This window comes from Sapajus apella, unplaced genomic scaffold, assembly GCF_009761245.1.
Source record: "Sapajus apella isolate SASKATOON/1434 unplaced genomic scaffold, GSC_monkey_1.0 scaffold26, whole genome shotgun sequence".
In the NCBI taxonomy this organism is placed as follows: Eukaryota; Metazoa; Chordata; class Mammalia; order Primates; family Cebidae; genus Sapajus; species Sapajus apella.
Genome location: NW_022436966.1, coordinates 5,370,120 through 5,393,535, shown reverse-complemented (window position 1 = coordinate 5,393,535; position 23,416 = coordinate 5,370,120). Strand labels below are relative to the sequence as shown.

The 23,416-nt window shown below is 39.7% G+C and overlaps 2 protein-coding genes across 4 annotated transcripts in view; one reads left to right on the top strand and one right to left on the bottom strand.

Annotated features, from left to right (window-relative positions):
• WDR92 (WD repeat domain 92) overlaps positions 1 to 6,196 on the bottom strand; it is a 26,893-nt gene extending 20,697 nt beyond the window's left edge. For 2 of the 3 annotated variants that reach the window (XM_032291914.1, XM_032291915.1), the window contains exon 1: positions 5,889 to 6,196. In XM_032291914.1, coding sequence (XP_032147805.1) covers positions 5,889 to 6,071 — 183 coding nt within the window. In that variant the 5' untranslated portion in view covers positions 6,072 to 6,196. The remainder of the gene's footprint in view (positions 1 to 5,888) is intronic. The other variant, XM_032291916.1, reaches the window with a different exon arrangement.
• A 263-nt stretch (positions 6,197 to 6,459) lies between these two features.
• Positions 6,460 to 23,416, top strand: PNO1 (partner of NOB1 homolog). The gene is made up of 7 exons (XM_032291917.1): positions 6,460 to 6,764; positions 6,991 to 7,140; positions 10,760 to 10,843; positions 11,399 to 11,459; positions 11,992 to 12,109; positions 21,612 to 21,682; positions 22,943 to 23,416. The coding sequence occupies exons 1-7, from the start codon at positions 6,570 to 6,572 to the stop codon at positions 23,008 to 23,010; spliced, it is 747 nt and encodes a 248-aa protein (XP_032147808.1). The 5' UTR covers positions 6,460 to 6,569; the 3' UTR covers positions 23,011 to 23,416.

Sequence of the window (23,416 nt, the reverse complement as noted above, 5' to 3'; positions counted from 1 at the left end):
AAAAAAAAAAAAAAAAAAAAAAAAAAAAAAAAAAAAAAAACTTTTTTAAAACTGTGTAGTTACTTGTGATGTAAAAATCAGAATATATACATACATATATATATATAGTCAGAATATATAAACATATATAGTCAGATTTTTCTGCTGAAAATCTCTTCCCTGTGCAGATGGAACTGACTACTCCAATATTTTATGGTGTTCCAAAAGACAGCATGTAATGTGCAGATTCTTTGACACCTGTGCATTTTAAAGGTAGAATTGCTACCTTTAAAAGAAAGAAACCAAACTGACAACTAACCTACACAACAGGCTTTATACATTTTCACATTTGTCACTGCAACCCTTCTAAAAGTGTGTCTATTACTAATATAAAGGAAAGAAGTAAAATGCATCTATACTGAGAAGCACAGACTCATAGGAGTGGCACCAAGGCCTGTGGTATACGAAAGGCACAAAGCCCTTTGAGATCTGGTCTTGCCACTGTGTGACTTCATTTCCTGTTTCCAGCCTTCTCTACTAATTCCAGTCACACAAGTCAGCTTGCTTTTTGTTCTTCAGGCTTGCAAAGGTCTTTTCCACTCAGGCCATTTACATTTGCTATTCCCACTGCTTGGACTGCTTTTCCCCAGGTCACCATGCCTCTATCCTTCTCTTCATTTGGATTTCAGTTCATACGCCACATCCCCAAAGAGGTCTTCCTTGCCCTTCCAATCTGAAGAAGAACCCCTAGATTACTGTCACTTACCCTGTTTAATCATCTATTACACTTATCAACAAAATTATTTTATTCATGCAATTATGTTGCCCTTTCTAGAATGTGAGCACCATGAGAGCAGGGCTTGACTAATTTTTTTTAACCCATAGCAGGCACTCAAAATTTGTTGAATGAAGGTATAAATGACTGTCCATGAATTTCTCAGCCCTAACACTGGAGACAGACAAACCAGGGCTGGAGTTCATTTTATTTTGGCTCCCTTTTCTACCATACTTTCATGTGCCAGAGCTCTGACAAACAGTTCAGTTTCTGGTGTCACTGACATGCAATCATGAAAATGGCATCCATCTATTGAACACCCACCTATCAGATATGTTCTAGATGTTCTTCCAGTCTAAACCACCCCTTTTCTTTCTAATATGTACAACACTGCAAACTACGTGTTCAGAATACCACTTTCAAGACGACAAAACAGGTTCAGAGCACTAAGTGACTAAGGTCCCAAGAGCCAGGTGGAATCCAGGCTTTTTCTCCTAAACCAGGCTGCCTCCAGGCTTATATATAAATCGATTAAATAAGCATTTTATTATTGGAGTCTCCATTCTGTAAACCTGAGAGTCATTGGAAGTATCACGGAAATGTTCAATCTTGATTGCTGAAGTAAACGGTACACGGCATGAATTAAACCTACTTTCAGATGGCTGTCCTTTGGTTTTTACCTTCATTCATATCTTTACAAGATATCAATATATGATATTATGCTTCCCTCATGTTCTTTGTTCTCTTCCTAAAGAAACACAAAGATATTTATAGACACTAGTGGTCTGCTGTGCAAGAACCAAATTAAACTCAAATTTTATATTTTGAACATATTAAACATATTATGAACATATTAAACATACTAACATTTATCATTTGTGTGCACTGAGGACTGAACTTTGCTCAGGAGGGCTGAGCTCTGTTGCCAAATGGACTTACAAAAGTACGCATGTTTCCTCTTTCCTCTGATATTCATGGAAATGGTAATAACAGCTAAATCAAGAGGACACTAGTGAAGTTAATTTTTCATAGTTCACCAAAGGGTTCCCTCTTAGCCCTGTTAGATACTGTATCTATGGAAAAGGAAAGATGAAAAGAAGTCGGTAGTAACTCAAAATTTTTCTTGCTAGAAAACTAATTGGCTAAAAATGGCTAAAAAATGAAGCTCTATCTTGCAAAAATTGTTCAACAATCAGTATATATTAACAATTTTTGCTATATGATACTGAAAATGACCATCAATGGTGGTCATAATTGACCTAGCTGTTCATTTTCTTTGCTACAATAAGAAGTCAAAATGATTAAAGAAGCTCAAGATCAATAATTCCTGTGAGAGCTATTTTTGTTCCATATGTGGGTGGGTCTAGTACAGCTTGTCAGTATTTCCTCCTCCACATCCTGGCACTACTTAATTAACATTAAAAGATCTAGCCAACCAAATGCTAACAGGCAGTAAATTCAGTAGCACAGGGGCTAAAAAAGCAGAATTTTATTAGCTTATTGCTATTTTTTATAGTATAAACATCTACGACTGCGATTCCATTTTTCAGGGCCATCCCTACTCCATAAGGCATCTTTGTGCCAATTAGAAAAAAGTTGCCCTTTATAGGCTGATGAAGTCTTACACATGTAAGCCTTGATGAAGGAAAAAGAGCTTTTGGCTCACATTTTATCACTCAGCCAGACAGACACCTTTGTGTGGTACAAAAAACTGCTCAACTGTACATGGAGGCCCTGCCCTCCATTCCCTGTCTATCCTTTCAGAACTAAGATAAAGACTTCAACAAAGACTCATATGCTTCCTTTACATTTTTTTTCTTAGATGCACAGGCTTTGTGAGCTCCAAGTCAGTGATAAGTTTAAAAAAAAAAAAAAAGAACAAAGATGCGTGAGCTTTGGAGCACGTGACTTAGGGGTAGTTCTATAATGATAAATCAAGTCTGTTTCCTAATATTTTCATAAATGACCCATCTAGCTCAATAGTTCTCAGCCCTGAGACTCATTAGAATCACCTTGCAAAAGTTTAAAAAAATTCTAATTTCTAAACCTTACTCTAGATGCAACAAATATGTACCACTGTGCCAGAATTTCTAAGGGTGGGACCAAGGCACAAATGTTTTAAAACACACACACACACACGCGGCACAAAAGGCACTCATATGATCCTGATGCCCAGTAAAGAGTGGGGGTTACTGGACCAGTATTTAATCTACATTTTTTTCCATTTCACCAGAGCAGCCAAACACAATGTAAGTTCTTAAACGTATTCTTGCATTAGTTTGTCCTCTTTTTGGACAGTAGGCTCTTTAGGAGAAAGGACTCAACTTTTAAATATCTTTGGTCCTTGTTAAACACAGTAACTTGAAATAGTGTGTTCTCAGATTGTTCGTGGTAGGAAAAAAAGAAGACCCAAAGGATCCAGGTGAAAATACACTTAGTAGTTATTCCTGGCATTGAGATTATGAGTGATATTTTCTTCATTTTCCTATCATATTTGCTAAATGTTCTATCATAAATACATATTGCTTTTGCTACAAAAGAAAATTATCTTTTTAAAATCTGCTGAAATTCCCTAGCATCTCTACAAAAGACAAAGCACTCTACTCCACTTGATGCAGTAAGTGTACTTTTGAAATGCGTACAAATCATATATTCTTATTTTATTATTTTTTGAGGCAGGGCCTTTCTCCGCCACCCAGGCCGAAGTGCAGTGGTGCAATCATGGCTCACTACAGCCCTGACCTTCTGGGTTCAAGAGATCCTCCCACCACAGCCTCCTAAGTAGCTGGGACTACAGGCACATGTCACTATGCCCAGCTAATTTTTGTATTTTTTTATACAAAAAGTAGAGACGGGGTTTCACCTTGTTGCCCAGGCTGGTCTTGAACTCCTGGGCTCAAGCAATCCACCCCTCTGCCTCCCAAAGTGTTGGGATTACAGGCGTAGCCACTGCATGAGGCCTATTCTTATTTTAAAAAGTCACAAGTCTGAGCCCTGATCCTGCCACTCTACTCCATCCTAGGCAAGAGTGAGAACCTGTCTCAAAAAAAAAGAACAAGAAAAATTTCAATCATGTCCCATCTTCTTTGAAAAAGGAATAAATGGCCAGACGCAGTGGCTCAAGTCTGTAATCCCAGCATTCTGGGAGGCTGAGGCGGGTGGATCACCTGAGGTCAGGCGTTCGAGACCAGCCTGACCAACGTGGTGAAACCCCATCACTACTAAAAATACAAAAAAATTTAGCTGCGCATGGTGGCAGGCACCTGTAATCCCAGCTACTAGGGAGACTGAGGCAGAATAGTTTAAACCTGGGAGGCGGAGGATGCAATGAGCTGAGATCGCGCCATTGCACTCCAGCTTGGGCAACAGAGCAAGACTCCGTCTCAAAAAACATAAAAAATGAAAATCCTTTAAATGCCTTTTCTTTTTCATGGTGGCTCACACCTGATCCAGCACTTTGGGGGGCAGAGGCAGGAGGATGGTTTGAGCCCAGGAGTTCTAGGCTATAGTGAGCTATGACAATACGACTGCAGTCCAGACTGAGTGACAGAACTACGCCATCTCTAAAAAAAAAAGAAAACAACAATAAAAAACAAAAACAACCCCAAATGCAATACAAAGAAATTTTACTTTGTGTAGAAATCAGGAAGGACATCATACATTAGATAATCTGAACTGAACATTAGAATAGCAACAGGTGGCCGGGTGTGGTGGCTCACTCTTGTAATCCCAGTATTTTGAGAGGCCGAGGCAGGCAGACTGCTTGAGTCCAGGAGGTGGACACCAGCCTGGACAACATGGTGAAACCCCATCTCTACCAAAAAAAAAAAAAAAAAAAAAAAAAGTACAAAAAAATTAGCTAGGTGTGGTGGCACACACCTGTAGTCCCAGCTACTCTGGAGGCTGAGGTGGGAGGATCCCTTGAGCCAGCGAGGTGGACGTCGCAGTGAGCTGTGTTTGCACCACAGCACTCCAGGCTGGGTGACAGAGCAAGACCCTGTCTCAAAGAAAAAAAAAAAACACAGGTTACTGGATGCTAAGAGTGATGAACAATATAAGGAAAGGTAAGAAGGAACAGGCCATGTTTCATGTTTGTTATTCAGGGAAATTTCAAGTGGGATGAGGTCTTACATACTTTCTATTCTAGGCTTACCAGTCCAAACAACTGTATTCATCCTTTATCTACCAGTGTAGTCCCTACCTCCTCCAAGCCGATTCTCTCCATAAATTTTGATCCCCAGAGTTCTTCCCTGCACTTGCAGTCTGTTACAACCCTGATCTGAGTATGACTGATCTTTTTTTTTTTTTCTTTTAGGTAACCTAAATCAAGGCTTTTTAAAAACTATAAACAGCTATAAAATGCTAGTGATTATTATTCTCTAATTCTTTCGCTAGTAATCAACTTGTAAACCTAATCTTGCCACACCCTGCTTAAATCCTTTCAATCATTTTCCATTTTTCTTAGAAAAGAGGCATAAATCCTTTCAATATCCTACAGATCCTGTAATAACTGGTTCCTGCTTACCCCTCTAGTTTCTTAAGGAGATAAACTTCCTCCCATCACTGAGCAAAAGCTCTGGAAACCTTGTCCTTTACTCCTCTTTTGGCCTAGTTAGTTTCTGCACATACCCAAATCTGTTTTTACTTATCTCAAATCTGTTTTCACTCTCAGAGAACCGTTACCTTGTTACTTTCTGTGAGACAAGTCATCTCAGTTTGTGTTTACGTATCGTTGCTTTGATTACTGAACTGAATATCTCTCCCACTAGAAAATAAACTCCATGAGATCGGGGACATTGCCACTGACATGCCTGGGAATACCAGGCACTCAACTGATACCTGTCGAATGTGTTAGGCTGCCTCTTCCAACTATACTGCAGGCATCCTGATGCCCGCTTTGGCCGGACTGCACTGGGAGTGGCAGGAGGGTTGGGCGCAGAGGAACTAGCCCGCGGATGAGCATAAACTTTTTAAGTAGGAAACATTCCTCAGTCGGCGGTCAGCTTCTCTGGTCTCGCGCGGCTCAAGCTATACTTTGGGGGGACGCTGGACGAAGGCCCTGGCAAGAGAAATGCAGATCCCAGGATCCGCATTCGCCCCCAACGGCAGTCCAGATGCCTGACGCGGCACCCACCTCCCGAAGCAGCTTCAGGTCCCCGTGCTGGATCTCGTACAGCTGAATGACGCCGGTGCCCCGTGCGAAGTTGCCCATGGTCACAAATTTGGCGCTGCAGGGCACCCACTTACAGTCAAACACTGTGTAGTTGAAGCCCTTCTGGATATGGGCGATGATCTGAGGCTTCTCGAAAGCCGACATGGTCCAGCCGATTTCAGCTTCGGCAACTCCACACCCAGAGCCCCCCAAAACACCAACCTGGAAACCAGGCTCCAAACATTGGTAATTTGACCCTCCTGCTTTCCGTACTCTGCCCCAGATGCTCTAGAAAGTTGGCTGTAGTTATCCACGGATAATGCCAGATGCGCTCCTGCGATCTCACAGAATGTTCCTTCACAACAAAACGAATTTGCTTATCGCCTTTACCCACTGCCTTTAGCACACATACATATTAGAGATTACAAACTACTTGGGCTGTGTGTGGCGTGGCTGGAGTGAGATGATGAGCATCAGGCGTATCTTAGGACAGCCTACACACCCTTTCCACCCCGCCCCCAAATTCTGCAGGTCCCCGGTCTGTGGCGTTTTAGGAAAGGGGCGGAGCTGCGGGGGCGGTTGGCGGAGGCTGGGTCCTGCGCTGTGTAGCAGCGCACGTGTTTCAGCCGGAAGTGCTTAAGAATCCCAGGGTTGGAATCCGAAATGGAAGCACAGAGCGCCGTAGCAGAGGAGGGCTTTACCCAGGTCACTCGCAAGGGTGGTCGGCGGGCGAAGAAACGGCAGGCTGAACAGCTGTCCGCAGCGGGAGAGGGCGGGGATGCAGGCCTTATGGACACAGAAGAGGCCAGGCCGGCGAAGAGGCCCGTCTTCCCGCCCCTCTGCGGCGATGGGCTCCTGGTATGTGGCTGGGACCGTGGGACAGCGACGAGGCAAGGGCCAGTGGCCAATCAAGCCGGTGGCCTCTGGGCTATGTTGAAGCTGGGGGGGCTGTTTTGCTGAAATAAGTGATTCTTTGAAGTGTAACTAGTTCAGTTAAAGGAAGCCCTTTGTGGATCAAATGTCATTTTACAACTTCATCACCATGCCTCCATAGTTTCCTGAGTTGTGTGTTCTTTTATTACAGGGTGGGAAAGAAGAAACAAGGAAAATTCCAGTCCCAGCTAACAGATACACACCATTAAAAGAAAACTGGATGAAGATATTTACTCCTATTGTGGAACATTTGGGACTTCAGATACGCTTTAACTTGAAATCAAGGAATGTAGAAATCAGGGTAAGGAAAATCTCAGCCATTTCTCAGCACACCAGGCTTTCTCTCCTACAGAGATGAAAAGGCTTGAATAGACTTTACTTAATGGGACGTATTCTGTTAAATGTTTTTTGTCCAGTTTAAAAATTTACTATATTGAGTTTGAACATCCCAAATGCCTTCAAAATCTGCATTTGATACAAATATTAGTTGAATTTGTAAGTTCTGAGATCATACCAAAATACTGGTTCTGCTTCTGTATATCTTTTATAATGTTGTATGTCAAATTGAGAAAAAGTCGAGTAAAGAGATTGTCATAAATAGAAGTAAACAATGAATATAAGTACTTGCTGCTTTGTAAGAAGTATATACAGTCAACATCAGGGATATGTTCTGAGATACGTTTTGTTAGATGACTTAGTCCTTTTGCAAACATTATAGAGTGTACTTAAACGTAGGTGGTATATTTGTTTATATATCTTTTTAATATGGAAAACCACATGTCCCAGCACCATTACTGAATATCAATCATTTCACCTACTTGATCTGCATTGCTAATATACAGTGCCATATAACAGGTTTCTGTATAGTCTTCATTATACTGTAATGAGACCACCATGATGTGAGCAGTTGGTCATTGATCAAAATGTCATTATGCAGTGCATGACTGTATTTTAATGGTACTCTTGATTTTAAAATGTGTTATTTTGATAAACATGTACGTGTGTGTGTATATATACATACACGTGTGTACATATGTGTGTATATATACATATATGTGTGCACATATATATACACATATATACATATATGAAGATATTTACTCCTATTGTGGAACATTTGGGACTTCAGATACACTTTAACTTGAAATCAAGGAATGTAGAAATCAGGTAATATGTAAATATTACATACATTATATGTATATATGTTTATATATGCACACGTATAATATACATATTATATATGTATATATGTGTATATATACACACGTATATGTAACACACACGTATATATACACACATATATACATATATAATATGTATATTAGTGTGTGTATATATATATGTGTGTGTTTGTGTTTATACCAGAGCACTCCAGGCTGGGTGACAGAGTGAGACCCTGTCTCAAAAAAAAAAAAAAAAAAGCCACAGGTTATTTGTATATGTGTGTATGATGTGTGTGTGTGTGTGTGTGTGTGTGTGTGTGTGTGTGTGTGTATGATGATACATATATGTATGTATATATATATATACACACACACACACACGATCATACATATATGTATGATCATACTATACCAGTTCTGATGGTGGTATCAGAATCCTTAAAAAGGAAAATATAATTTTGGTTATCGATTGACAGCATGGAATTTAAAATGTATATATATATGATATATATATTTTTATATATAAATATAAATATATATAAAATATATATATTTAAAATAAATATATAAAATATAAATTACATATACACACATGATCATACACACACACACACTATATTTCCATATATACACACATACATACACACACATATGTACATATTTTATTTCGCTCTTTCAACCAGGCTGGAGTGCAGTGGCAAGATCTTGGCTTAGTGATAACAGGCGCCCGCCACCACGCCTGGCTAATTTTTGTATCTTTAGTAGAGACTGGGTTTTACCATGTTGGCCAGGCTGGTCTCAAGCTCCTGACCTCAGGTGATCTGCCCGCTTCGGCCTCCCAAAGTGCTGGGATTACAGGTGTGACCCACTGTGCCCAGCCTATATATATGTACTTTAAATTCCATGCTGTCAATCCAGGAAATAGACATTTAAAATTAATTTACTTTGGGCTTTGTTTTTAGGGTACCAATTTCATGCCAGAATCGATAACCAAAATTAATTATATTTTCCTTTTTAAGGATTCTGATACCATCATCAGGACTGGTATAGTCTCATCTCTGTTGATGGAATATAATAATGGAACAAAGAGGCACTATTCTAAATAGTTGTTAAAGTTTAAAATATCACAGAACAAGACAGAGTAACTCCTCTTTGTCCCTGTTGTCATTCCCTCTCATTCAGGCTTTTATGGTTTCCTGCCAAGGAGTCTCGTTTCTTTGTAGGATTCCCTTACTTCATTGTTTTAAGTCTCTCCTGTCTCTACTCATCAATCTGCCAGTGCCAGATTAATTTTCCCAGACCACAATGACGTCTTGGCATCTTCAACATTTCTAAAGGAAAAAGTTTCTGACTTAACTTGCCTTTCAAGTAGGAGATGTAGCCACAGATTTGTCTCTCACCATTTTTTTTACGTCCATACTTTTTAATGGCTTTGCCCTTTGAAGGAGTTCCTCTCCCCCTTACTCCTTTCTCTTTCTGCTTCAGTGCCAGTATCTTTCCGGATCTATCTCAAGTTCATTCTCTGTTATGGTATATCCATTTTTCAGTCATGTCTTCAGTGCCTAAACTTTTCATGTGCTTCATTGTCCTATTTATTGCAGAATCATCACTTTGGATTCCACTAACATTTGTTAATGCTGCCATATACCAGACACACAGTGGTATTGCAGCATGCTCTACATTATTTAGTCTTCAGGATATTCCTCTCTTAAAGATGTGAGGAAACTTGGCCAATAAGCTAGTAAGGGAAATATCTAATAAGGGAATAATAAGAGCTAATAAGGGAAACTTTCTATTATACTAGTAGGGAACACTCAGGGTCTTCCACTCTGACCTCTTTATTTTACTGATGAGAAAACTCAAGACCTGAAGTATCTATGGGACTTGCCTAAGGTCACATATAGGATTGGAACTAGGGTCTAGTTTTAAATGTGAAAGCCTCGGGGACTTTCCCATTACACAAGCCCATATGGTTTTAAATTTGTTGAATACGATTGTGAATGTGTATGGGATAGTGGAAATAACGGTTTTAGAATCAGACCTGTGTTTGAATCTTACTTTTTTTGGTTTCCAGTACTTTCGTTTCCTCATATATGAAGGTATTTGTATCACTTAACATTCCAGGTTTTTGTGAAGGTTAGAATTATGGTATATAAAGCGTGTTATTTATAGTACATGTTATTTACAATGGTAGGCATTTTATGAATGACAGGTATTTCTGCATTTATCAAATAAACTTTGATGACAGGATCAGTACTTCAATCATTCTTGATTTCCCTTGTCAGTGTGTGCAGGTAGTTAGGCCTGGAGCTGTTGATTTAAGAAACATCAGCATATAAATGATAACTAAGTCAGAAGATTAAGTCAGGACTCCCAGGGAAGACTGCCTCAATGGAAAAGAGAGTTAGGACAGGCTTGGGCATTGAAGGGATGGGCAGAACGTAGAGGTCCTTCAGAATGCGAGAGATTGGGTTGTGCTAGAGGAGTCTTGCTGTTAACCCCAAAATCTGACCATACAGTGCAGTTAGTTATTTGACACTCTTTGGGTGGAACGGCCAAGCTTTGGAACTGGAAAGGTCTTGTTTTGCAAATGAAATATTGCACTTACCCCACCAGAACCTGTGTCATACAGAATATATTGGGAGAAGGTGGTGAAGGAAATTCTCTAATAATGGGAAAGGACATTTCTAGTATTTTGTTAGAACATTTTCTGTTTGATTCTCAACTGTATTTTGTACCTTTTTTGTTTTTTAACAGACTTGTAAAGAAACCAAGGATGTTAGTGCTCTGACAAAAGCAGCTGATTTTGTGAAAGCCTTTATTCTCGGCTTTCAGGTGGAGGTGAGTAAGTCCATGACAGCTAAAATGAGGATTTGCAAAATACTCAGTGTGAACATTTCAATGGATTAGGCATTGAAAAAAATAATAAAATAGGCCAGGCGCAGTGGCCCACGCCTGTAATCCCAGCACTTTGGGAGGCCAGGAGTTCGAAACCAGCCTAGCCAACATGGTAATACCCTATCTGTACTGAAAATACAAAAAGTTTATTTTTCTTCTTTTTTTTTTTTTTCTTTTCTTTTTTGTCACACTTTCTATCATTCACTAGAAAATACAAAAAATTTAGCCAGGTATGGTGGTACATGCCTGTGGTCCCACCTGCTTGGGAGGCTGAGGTGGGAAAATTGCTCAAACCCGGGAGGCAGAGGTTGCAGTGAGTTGAGATCACACCACTTCACTCCACCCTGGGCAACAGAGCAAGACTCTGTCTCCAAAAAAAAAAAAAAAGCTTTCTAGCTCTAGAGTGTATGGATTTTAGTTCCATAGAGCTTTGCACTTGACTCTTTCTCAGGCGTGCAAATGGAAGGGGCGTCAACAGTGTTTGTTTTTATATTATAGGATGCACTTGCTCTCATCAGGTTGGATGACCTCTTCCTAGAGTCTTTTGAAATTACAGATGGTGAGTATGTGGTGGTCTTTTCCTGTGAAATGCTGTGTCTTGCGTCGCTGACTTTGTATTGTGATGTGAATCTCAGTTTTCTAATAGCATCAATTAAGCTGTATTTTTAGCAACTTTTAAAAATATATATACTGGCCAGGTGTGGTGGCCCATGCCTGTAATCCCAGCACTTTGGGAGGCCGAGGCGGGCGGATCATGAGGTCAAGAGTTCAAGACCATCCTGGCCAACATGGTGAAACCCCATCTCTACTAAAAATACAAAAATTAGCTGGACACCCACCTGTTATCCCAGCTACTCAGGAGGCTGAGGCAGGGGAATTGCTTGAACACAGGAGGCAGAAGTTGCGGTGGGCCAAGATAGTGCCACTGCACTCTAGCCTGGCAGCAGTGCAAGACTGCTACTCAAAAAAATAAAATCAATATATATATACTTGTGTTATTTAGGGAAATTTAGTTTATGATTAAACTTTATGTGGAAGTGGGTGGTGCACTGGAATGATTTACCTCCTGAGGTCTTGCTTTTCTTGTTTAGTTAAACCCTTAAAGGGAGACCATCTATCTAGGGCAATAGGAAGAATTGCTGGCAAAGGAGGAAAAACCAAATTCACCATAGAGAATGTGACACGGACACGGATAGTTTTGGCTGATGTGTAAGTATTTATTCTTGACAAAATTATTTTCGTAATTTATATTTGATCTTTTGTTTTAAAACAGAACAGTTGTATTTTATGTATAATGTTGCTGCTAAATATTTGTCTGTATAGATGCTCCTTGTAAACCCATTGTAAATTGAAAATATTGTAAGTCTAAAATGCATTTAATATACCTGACTTATGGAACATTATAGCTTAGCCTAGCCTATCATAAATGTGGTCAGAACACACATTAGCCTACAGTTGGGCAAAGTTATCCAACACAAATCCTACTTTATGACAGAGTGTTAAATATTGAATTCTGTACTAAAAATGAAAAACAGAATAGTTGTATGTGTATTTGAAGTAGAGCATTCTGAATGTATATCACCTTTGCACCCTTGTAAAGTCGAAAAATCCCAAGTCGAACCATCTTAAGTTGGGAATCATCTGTATTCTTCTGGGTGAATGGTCACCAACTTTGAAAGAGGCTTAAGTTGAGGAAATTTCAAAAATTATATGTCTTTTTCTCATTTAGCAATGAGGAAATGTTTAGAAATGCTATTAAAAGAAATTATTATTACAGATGAAGATTTAAATAATATCTCAGGTCAGGCACAGTGGCTCACACCTGTAATCCCAGCACTTTGGGAGGCCAAGGCGGGCGGATCACCTAGGGTCAGGAGTTCGAGACCAGCTTGGCCAACATGGTGAAACACCATCTCTACTAAAAATACAAAAATTAACCGAGCATAGATGGCACATGCCTGTAGTCCCAGCTACTTGGGAGGCTAAGGCAGGAGAATCCCTTGAACCTGGGAGAAAGAGGTTTCAGTGAGCCATGCCATTGCACTCCAGCCTGGGTGACAGAGCAAGACCCTGTCTCCCAAAAATAAATAAATAAGTAAATAAAATCTCAAGGGAATCTATTAAATTAGTAGGGGAGAACAAGCAATCAGTATTTCAAATGCCAGTATGAGTCTTCACCTTTTATAAAAGGAAGGGGAATATCGTACATTAGGCAAAGCTAGAGAGCAGTTATATGTGAACATAAATAAGATGATAGGGGCTTAAAATAAAGGTGCCAGAAGTGAAGCTGGGATTACCCCTGTCTGAGGTTGAAGCTGCTGTGTTGCCAGTTGGGGATCTTACTGGCAGATGGCTCAGAGATTATATAATACTATGAAGTTAGGAAACTGAACAGTTGACTGAGAGTAGGAGGGATCTGCCTGCGACTAAATCCTGAAATAATTTCATTTAATATCTCAATTTTGCTCTACACTGAAGGACTCATCATTATATAGAATCTAAATTTTATACATTCTTTATATTTTAAGGATAACTATACTACTGTATGGGTGGCCCTCTTTACCTGAAGCCAAGTATATGGTTATATTGTTGATCTTTTATGGATTGAGCCTAGAGTCAGAAATAGGGAGCCTTGGGAGAAGCTTTTTTGAACTAGAAATTTCAAAAATGTGGAAATGCACACCACATTTAAAAGTATGGCCAGACTTGGTGGCTCACACCTGTAATCCCAGCACTTTGGGAGGTGAGGCAGGTGGATGGCTTGAGCTCAGGAGTTTGAGACTAGCCTGGGCAACTTGGCAAAACCCCTTCTCTATAAAAAAATACAAAAATTAGCGGGGTGTAGCAGCCCACACCTGTAGTCCCAGCTACTCAGGAGGCTGAAGTGGGAAGATCTCCTGAGCCCAGGAGGCTGAAGCTGCAATGAACCATGATCATGCTACTGTACTCCAGACTGGGTGACAGAGTGAGACTCACAAAATGAAAATAAAAATACTATACATAGTCTGAGCACAGAGGCCAAGGTGGAAGGAAGAATTGCTTGAGCCTCAAAGTTCAAGACCAGTATGGGCAACATAAGGAGATCCCATCTCTTCAAAAAATATAAAAATTAAACAGGTGTGATTGTCCACACCCATAGCTCTAGCTACTCAGAAGGCTCAGGTAGGAGGATTTCTTGAACCCAGGATGTCAAGGCCACAGTGAACCATGATGGCACCTCGGCACTCTAGCCTGAGTGACAAGAGTGAAACCCTGTATCAAAAAAATTAATTAATTTTTCAAAATCCATATACAGATGTTCCCCACTGTATGGTGGAGCTATATCCAGACAAACCTATTATAAATTAAAGATCTTGTAAGTCAAAAGTTCACTTTTGTCTTAGGATACTTCTTTTTAAAAATTGAAGAGCATTCTGAATGTGTATCACTTCACACAATTATAAAGTCAAAAAAAAATCTTCAGTCATCACTAAGTCATGGATTGGCTGAGTAGCCCTAAAAACTTTTATGAATTTAGAAATCCATGGCTGGGCGCAGTGGCTCATACCTGTAATCCTAGCACTTTGGGAGGCCAAAGTGGGTGGGTCACTTGAGGTCAGGAGTTCAAAACCAGCCTTGCCAACATGGTGAAAACCAGTCTCTACCAAAAATTCAAAAAAATTAGCTAGGGGTGGTAGTACATTCCTGTAATCCCAGTTACTTGGGAGGCTGAGGCAGAAGAATTGCTTGAACACGGGAGGCAGAGACTGCAGTGAGCCAAGATCAAGCCACTGCACTCCAGTCTCGGTGACGGAACAAGACTCTGTCTCAAAAAAAAAAAAAAAAAGAGAATTTAGAAATCCAAAACTGTAACTGATTTGCCAATGAAATTATAATCTGTCATTAAGTTTATCACTGGTAAATTTTATAAATATTAACCTAAAATTTACTAGTTGAACTAACTTTTTAAAAGTTCATTGTGGCATAATTTACATACAGTAAAATTCTCCTGTTTTAAGGGTCCAGTTCAATGAGTTTTTGGCTAATGTTTATGTATTGTAGTCCCCTAACACTCATACAGTTCTCTTACTCTGGAAAATTCCTTTGTCCATCTTTATGGTCAGTTGCCTGCCCCAGCCCTGTTCTGGGACAACCACTGCTCTAATTTCTGTCACTTTTATCTTGCCTTTTCTAGAAATTCACATAAATGGAAATCCACAGTATATAGGCTTTGCTGTATGACTTCTCTTGATTAGCATGTTATTTTGAACTCCTTCATTTTGTTGGGTGTGTCAGTAGTTCCTTTTTATTGGCAAGTACTATTTCATTGCATAGATATACTGTTGATCCTTGAGTATTGCAGGGATTACGGATGCCGAACCTCCAACATGGCTGAAAATCCATATATGACTTGACTCTCCCAAAACTTTACTGCTGCTGGCCGAAAGTTATACCCATAACAAACAATTGATAAACACATATTTTGTATGTTACATGTATTATATACTGCACTCCTTCATAAAGTAAGCTAAGAAAAGAAAATGTTATTAAAAATCATAAGAGAAAATCGATTTACTACTCATTAAGTGGAAGTGGATCATCATAAAGGTCTCCATCCTTGTTTGCATGGATGTTTGCAGGGGTTAATCTTGCTGTCTCATGGGTGGCAGAGGTGGAAGATGTGGAAGGGGAGGCAGAAGAGGCAGGCATACTCTGGAACTTTATGGAAGTACATTATAATTTCTGACTTTTTTATCCTTTCACTTCTCTATGGGGTACCAGTCCTCCTCCACAGTTTTAGTTTCAGTGCCCATATCATAAAAGGATCTGTCATAAAAGATATCAAAAGAATCTTGAATAATCAGAAACCCTCTGCCAAATTGTCTAATGTCACCCTTTCTGACACTGCTGCTTCTACATCCTCCTCCTCATCACCTGGCACTGCTTTGGAAGCGCTTACCTCCATCAAGTTGTCTTCCGTTAATTCCTCTGATATGGTGTCTGTTAGCTCTTGAATTTCTCTGAGATCCATATCTTGAAACCCTTCACCCCTTACTTTTTGCCATAGCCACAGTCTCTTTCATAATTTCTTGGTTGGCTCTGTCATAAATCTTATAATGTCATACAAAACCTCTGGACACGTCCTTCTCCAGCAGAAATTTATAGTTGCAGGCGTGAGGCTTTCACAGCTTTTTCCATAATAATGACAGTGTCTTCAGTGGCTTAGTCCTTCCAGACTTTTGTTACGTTCTTTCTTTCAAGTTCTATTCCATATCATTGACAGTATTTTTCATAGAGTACTGTGTGTAATGAACCTTAAAGGTCTTCATGACTACCTGATCTGGAGGCTGAATTATTTAGGGGCAAGGAGACAACTTTGTTGCCTTCTTCTTCCAGCCACCCAGAACCCCATGAGTTTACACCCAGAACCCCATGAGTTCAGCGTTGAACTCATGGGGTTCTGGGCGGCTGGGACATAGCTCAATATCAAAAGAACTTTAAAACTCATTCCCTACTAGCAGGATACTTCCTGACTTCAGGGACAAAGCATCAATGGAATCAATCCAGAAAAAGAGCTGTCTTTGTCCAAGCCTTCTTGTACATCGAAAAAACAGGCCACTGGTGTTTACCTTTTCCCTTTAAGGATTGGGATTAGCAGCTTTATAGATAAGGGCAGTCCTGATCATAAACCTGAGTGCATTTAAACAAAACAGTAAAGTTAGCCTATCCCTTCCTGCCTTAAATCCTGGTGCTTGCTTCTCTTCTTTACTAATGATTGCCCTTTGTGACTTTTTTTTTCCCGAACAGGACACTTTTCATGTTCACAACAAACCTGTTCAGGCAGATGCTATTTCTCCTCAATGATTTTTGTAATGGCATCTGGGAACTCGTCTGCTGCCCCTTGGTGACCAGAAGCTGCTACTCTGTTAGCCTGACATGTTTAAAGCCACCTGTTTCTAACATAATCAAACCATCCTTTGCTGGCATTAAGTTCTCCAGCTTTAGATCTTTTACTTTCCTTTTTCTGTAGGTTGTCACTTAATGACTTCATTTTTTTCTCAATCATATTTGAGTCTATAGACATGTTCTTTTTAGAACAATCTCGCACCCACATAAAAGCTACATTTCCAATTTGAGATTGTCAACAAAAGAATCACAAGATTTATAAATTCAGAGAGGAAACTTTATTTCTTATAAAGGGTTGCAGTCTGCAGAGTGGCTATTCTGACAGGCTTGGGAAGTGTGGCCTTCGGCAGAGACCAAAAGCAGACACTTTGAAGAAGGAAAAGGAGACAGGGATTTATGCTGAATGGGTGAGCCAAGTATACTTATTTAACAGGTTATAGGAGGAGCTATGAATATTTATAAGAGAGGTCCTAATGCATGTATACTGAATAAATGTAACATACAACCTCTGGTCGCTGTGGGGTGGAGACTTAACATTGAAAATACATGACAGTTAGACCCTGTATGTTACAAGATGATGTAGGGACAGGGACATGAAGGCACTGAATACACCGCCTCTGGAAGCGGGTAGAACCGGTCCATAGTCAGTGGCCTCTTATTAGGAGAATGTTACTGGAATAAGTCTCTTGTCCATTCAAAGCTGTAGTTATGGCTTGTAGAACAGGGCATGGGAAGAGGGAAGCTGGGGTCAATCTGTATCCAGCTATTGGTGAGCTGTAATTGTTTTAATATTGTTTATTAAAAGGCCAGTGCTTGTAAGCTGCTATAGAAAAAGAAAAATATCTGTGGCAGTTAGAATGTTTACTACTTATGTGTAGGGTGTGTGGCTTAACCCTTGCCTGGGTGGTCATAGGTCTTATTACAATTTGATATTTTATTGCCATGGTCTGTTCTGTCTTTCTTAGAGGCTTTATTTTTGTTTTATAAGATAAAGGGGAATTTGGCAGAACTGCAGGTGTTTTACATCTGCTGTTGTAGCTGCAGTGACAGCTGCATGAATTTCCTTTTCCTTTTTTTACAGTGGTCCTATGGTAGATTCATTTATCTTGAAGTGGCAGGCAGCTGCGGCTGCAGGCCTCAGACAGCAGTATGTATCAGGCAGTTCAGCTTTTTCCTGTACTGTCATGACTTCTGTGCTTCTTTGGAGCACTTCCAACAGCACTAGTGGCACTTCGTGTGGGTCCTTGCTGTTACTGAAAGCTTACAATATTGCATTAAAGATTAAAAATAGGCAAGAACCACGAGAGATCACTTTTTACTGATAGGCAATTTACTGGAGAGTGAAAACTGCTTATGGGAGATGATCAGCATCACATGGCATTTTAAGTGGATACTTAAAACACCTGAGGTCACCCCAAGAGCAATAGGCAGTGGCTGTGAAATTATTACAGTAGTACAGTATGCACTACAGTTAATTTTATGGAGTTATGATTTCATACCGCATCTTTGCATTTGTTTCCATTTCTCTAGACTACAAATGGCAACATATATGGTTTGTGTTTGTGTGGGTAAGTTTTGATGAATTTTAACTTTTTATAATAAATTTGTGTATATTTTATGGTAGTAAATGATAAAATAGACTAGTACCTACATACAATTCATATATTTGTGACATTGCTTTTTCTTAATGTTTTGGACATTTCTACAATACTCAGCTCCTCTGTGGGTCTTCTCAAATCTCGACTGGACCCGTGCAGTTCAAACCTGCGTTGTTCAGAAGTCAGCTGTATTACATTTTGTTTATCCATTCACAGTTGCTGGATATTTGGGTTGTTTTCAGTTTGTGGCTATTATGAATAATGTTGCTATTGAATTACTTACAAACTGAATTACAAACTACTTGAAATTAAGAGATGTACTGTCTCTTGCTTTTGCTATTCACAGGCTAGTTAGAAAATCCATGTTTAACAGTTTATATTAATTATAATAAAGCTGTTAAGATGGGCTGTTATGTACCTATAAATGTTATTTCTGATGAGTTGCTAATAACCTGGCAAAATATAATGTGAGCCAGATAGAAAACTAAAAATAATTGGTTCCAGGCATATTTAGTATAGCAGATGGGAAATGATGTTGCCTATGTGTCTTGAAACCTCCATTGCTTTCCAACTATTGCCCCATTACTTTGGTTCTTTCCGCAGCAAAACTATTCCCACTTTATCTGTTCTTGTTGTCTTTATTTCCTCATCTTTCATGCTCTATTTTAAATAATTTTAATCAAAGTTAAACATATACGTAGTTTGAAAAAGCCCAAAATTTCTGCTGCCTACCTCCATTTCACCCTTTTCAGGGGAACCAATTTTGACTATTTTAGCTATTCTTAAATTATCCTATATTTTCAGATATTCTGTTTATGTACAGCCTCTTGTTTTATTTTTTAGATTCACTATTGACTTTCTGCCATGAAAAATGAAGATTTAGCTGGCTTTCACCCCCTTATTTCACCACACACACTCAGCCTTTCTGACACTCTGATTTATTCCTCTCTGTCCTCCTGATAGTCCCCTTGTGGTTTTTCTTAGATTAGTGTTCAGTATTACCTGAAAACAGAAATCAGTGCTCAGTGTACTTACAGCTGAGCCAGGTAAAACACTGTGACTGCCTTATCTTTCTTTTGCAGCATTATTTTCACTTGAGGAAGTCTTATGTGTCTATGTGCTTTCTTCATTTTCAGTGTACTAATTCAGTAAGAAGCTAGATGTTGTCTGTATCTCCTCTTGATGTATTCGAATGCATCTAATATGTGAGAAACCTCTCCTGGAGACATCTGTTCCAAAAGCGCCCCCATGCTCTCTGCCTGCATTCTGGCTACACAGCCATCATCCTGGGTTCCCTGTGCCCTTGGCCCCTCTGTGTTAGAATACCCTGGCTCTTGGAGTCTCTGTCTTGGAGTTCTGCTTCTTGATATTCCCACTGCTGATTTGACATCAGTTGACTTGGGTCTGCACAGTCAGTTCCATCTTATCCATCTGCTTTCCATCTTTCTGGATTTTGTTACTGTTATCACTTTCTCCTTCTCATATTATTATTGTCATTTTAGTGGAATTTGGGGAAGGAGCATCTGTAAATGTTTGTTCTGTTCATCTGCAGGTGTCTGGAGGAAGAGCATTACAGAGGAAGGGAAAAGCACAGAGGTCTTGAGTTGAGGGCTCATCTAGCAGTTGCCAGTGAGCAAGGAGCTTGGCTGAGTACAAAAGGGAGAGAGTGGAGAGTGATAGATAAGGCCTTGAGGTCATCATAAGGACTTTGGCTTTTACTCTGAGTGAATAGAAACTCTTTGGATGATTGTGAATAGAGAAAGGGAGATGGGATGTGAGGGCATGAGGGGCAGTGAAGGTAGGTAGGATCCACAGATGGGAGGTCCTGGTGGGAGTAAAGGATTATTGGTGTTGATAGGAGCTGGAATGACAGAAAGTGGTAGAGAGAAAGTTGGATGTTTGAAATTGAAATTATGAGGGGTTGCAGCTTTTGCTATTGACCAAGTTCAGGGTGTGACCATGGATATAAGAGGCTGGAGTAGGGTGGAAAACAAGACCCCATCTTGGCATAAAGGATATCAAGGACCCGAGAGGCTGGCATATTGGGATTATCGTCTTCATGGGTATTGACATGATCGAGCATGGTGATGAGAATAGCAAGAGAAAGACAGTGAGCCAGGAGCAGACCTCTTCGCAAGTGATCGATCTGCAGGGGCAGCTGAGGACCGCAGCCAAGCAGGGTGGTAGATGATGTGGCCTGAGAGCAGATCCAAAGCCAGAGGGTTTTTAGGGAGGCAGGAGGGAAAGCATGTGGTCTGGATGTGGCATGAGGAGCCAAGGTACCTGCTCCTCCCCCAGGCCTAGAGATAACCTGCAGAGGAAAAGCTGGCCACCACTTGAGAACTGGCCTTAGTGAAAACCAGAGATGAATGGAATATTAACAGGGGTTGAAGATATAGGAGCTTTGCTGATAACTATTGTACAGGGCACAGTGAAAACAGTTTGGAAAATGGACTACAAAAGGCAAAATTGTATCTTGTCAGTTTTGTCATTCAGTAAAGAATGCCCATTAAAAGGGTCTGGATGATCCTCAGACCCTTGAAGAAATTTAGATAATCTTTAGAAAACTTTGCAGTTGAAAACCAGAGGAAATTGAGTTCAGTACTGCATTTCTGGGTATTCACTAACTAGCTCTGCCAGAGTGTTGTCTTGGGCAGGCTTTTTGATTTCTTACAAACTTCTTTCCTGATCTGTAAAACAGGAATAACGTCACCTGATAAAGGTCAAGTGAGGATTAAATGAAGGCATGCATAGAAGCAGGCTGGGAGCCATCATTAACTATGAATCTTCACAGACTTGACTTTAAAAAAAAATTGTCTTTTCAAATAATTTTTTATTGAGATATAATTCATATACCATAAAATTCACCCTTATTAAAAAGTGGTTTTTAGTATATTTGTGGAGTTGTGCAGCCATCACCAGCATTTCTGGAGTACAGGACTTAGGTAAGGAAATGCTTTTTTGTTTCTAATGTGTCTTTTTTGTTGTTGTTTAAAGAGGGTTTTGCTGTCACTCAGGTTGGCATGTAGTGGCACTCTATAGGCATATGCTACTATGCCCAGCTGTTTTAACTTTTGTGTAGAGATGGGGTCTCATTATGTTGTCCAGGCTTGTCTCAAACTCCTGGCCTCAAATGATCTTTCCACCTTGGCCTCCCAGAGTGCTGGGATTACAGGTATGAGTCATGGCATCTCAGCCACTAATTCGTCTCATTTTATTTCTTTCAGGAAAGTTCACATCCTTGGCTCCTTCCAAAACATCAAGATGGCAAGAACTGCCATTTGCAACCTAATCTTGGGTAATAGCAGTTCTTTGTCGTTTTAATTTCGGAAGTCAAACTACATTTGCAAAGGAGTTTAGGGTAATAGGGTAATATTAAAGATAGCAAGTAGACACCCTTGGGAGATGGCAAATGTGGGCCTAGAGAAAGAATCAGAATTTTTTTTTTTTTTTTTTGAGACAGTCTCGCTCTGTCGCCCAGGCTGGAGTGCAGTGGTACGATTTTGGCTCACTACAGCCTCTGACTCCCGGGTTCAAGCAATTCATCTGCCTCAGACTCCTGAGTAGCTGGGACTAGAGGTGCATTTTTATGTTTTTAGTAGAGACGGGGTTCCACCATATTGGCCAAGCTGGTCTCAAACTCCTGACTTTGTGATCTGCCCTCCTTGGCCTCCCAAAGTGCTGGGATTACAGGCGTGAGCCACCGCACCAGACCAGAAGTAGAAATATTTTTGCTTAGATTCCATTTGTCTGCAAGAGAAGAGAAAGTGTTTATTGGGTAATATTGCTCAAATCTTTGCTGCTTTCCTGATAAGGTACAGAGAAAAACCATTTTAGAATAGAAGGGAACGTCACATTTTAGGTTCAACAGAGGAGCTGCTGAACTGCTTCAGGAAATTTAATTGATTCACTTAACCCATTTTCTTGATCCTGCAGCAAAGTTAGTACCTTCTGATAAGGTACAAGATCTTAGCGGCTTGCTCAGAAAACGTGGGATTCTCTGGTTCCCAGGTCTTAGTAATTGGCTTCTTTTTAAAATATTTTGACAACTCAGTGCTTTTTGCTCTTAGAAGTTTAAAATAGTTTTTGGAGAATATTTGGGTATTATTTCCTTTAAGGTTTTTTTTTTTTTTGTAATTTCCAATTAAAGAAAATGTCTCTGTCCTGTTCTTTTTAGGGTTCTAGACCCTTTTTCATGTACAGTCTGCCCGCTGTATCTGCAAGGTCCAAATCTGCGGATCCAACCAACAACAGATCAGAGACTCAGAAAAAAATAATAATGGCAAAAAATAATACAGATTTTAAAATACAGTATTAACAACTATTTACATAGCGTTTACATTGTATTAGGTATTATAAGTAATCTAGAGATGATTTAAAGTACACGGGAGGATGTATGTAGTTAATGTGCCTATTTTTTAATATATGAGACGAGCATCCAGGGATTGTGGTGTCTGTGGGAGTCCTGTAACCAGTCTTCCCTAGACATTGAGGGATAGCTGTAGGCTCTGTAAATGTGAGTTTATTTATATATATACTTTTTTCCCCCGCTTTGCAGGAAATCCTCCTTCCAAGGTTTATGGCAATATTCGAGCTGTGGCTAGCAGATCAGCAGATCGATTCTGATTTCAAGTCAGAGACTTTTTATCTTGCCTTTGGACTCTGCAGAAAAATACTTTATGGGTGGTCACAAGAAACCATCTGAAAAATTGCAGTCATTTGAAGCCTCCATCCTCTCTTCATTCTCAGCCAGAAGCATAAAAAGAAAAGTTTAAGAGTATTCACACTGAACAGATTTTAGGATAATTTAAATATCAAAAATTGATTCTATTATACCCACACATTAGATATAATTTATCATTTCTTTGAAATCACTTGTAGCAGACTGCATAGTTTATAATCCTCTTGGTAACTTCTTGTTTAAACAGCGCTATGTGAATTTATACTTTTATAAATTCATAACTTCATAAAAATTTATAAACATTTCTTCTTTATAAATTGTAATTTAATAGATTATCTTAGAAAAACTCTC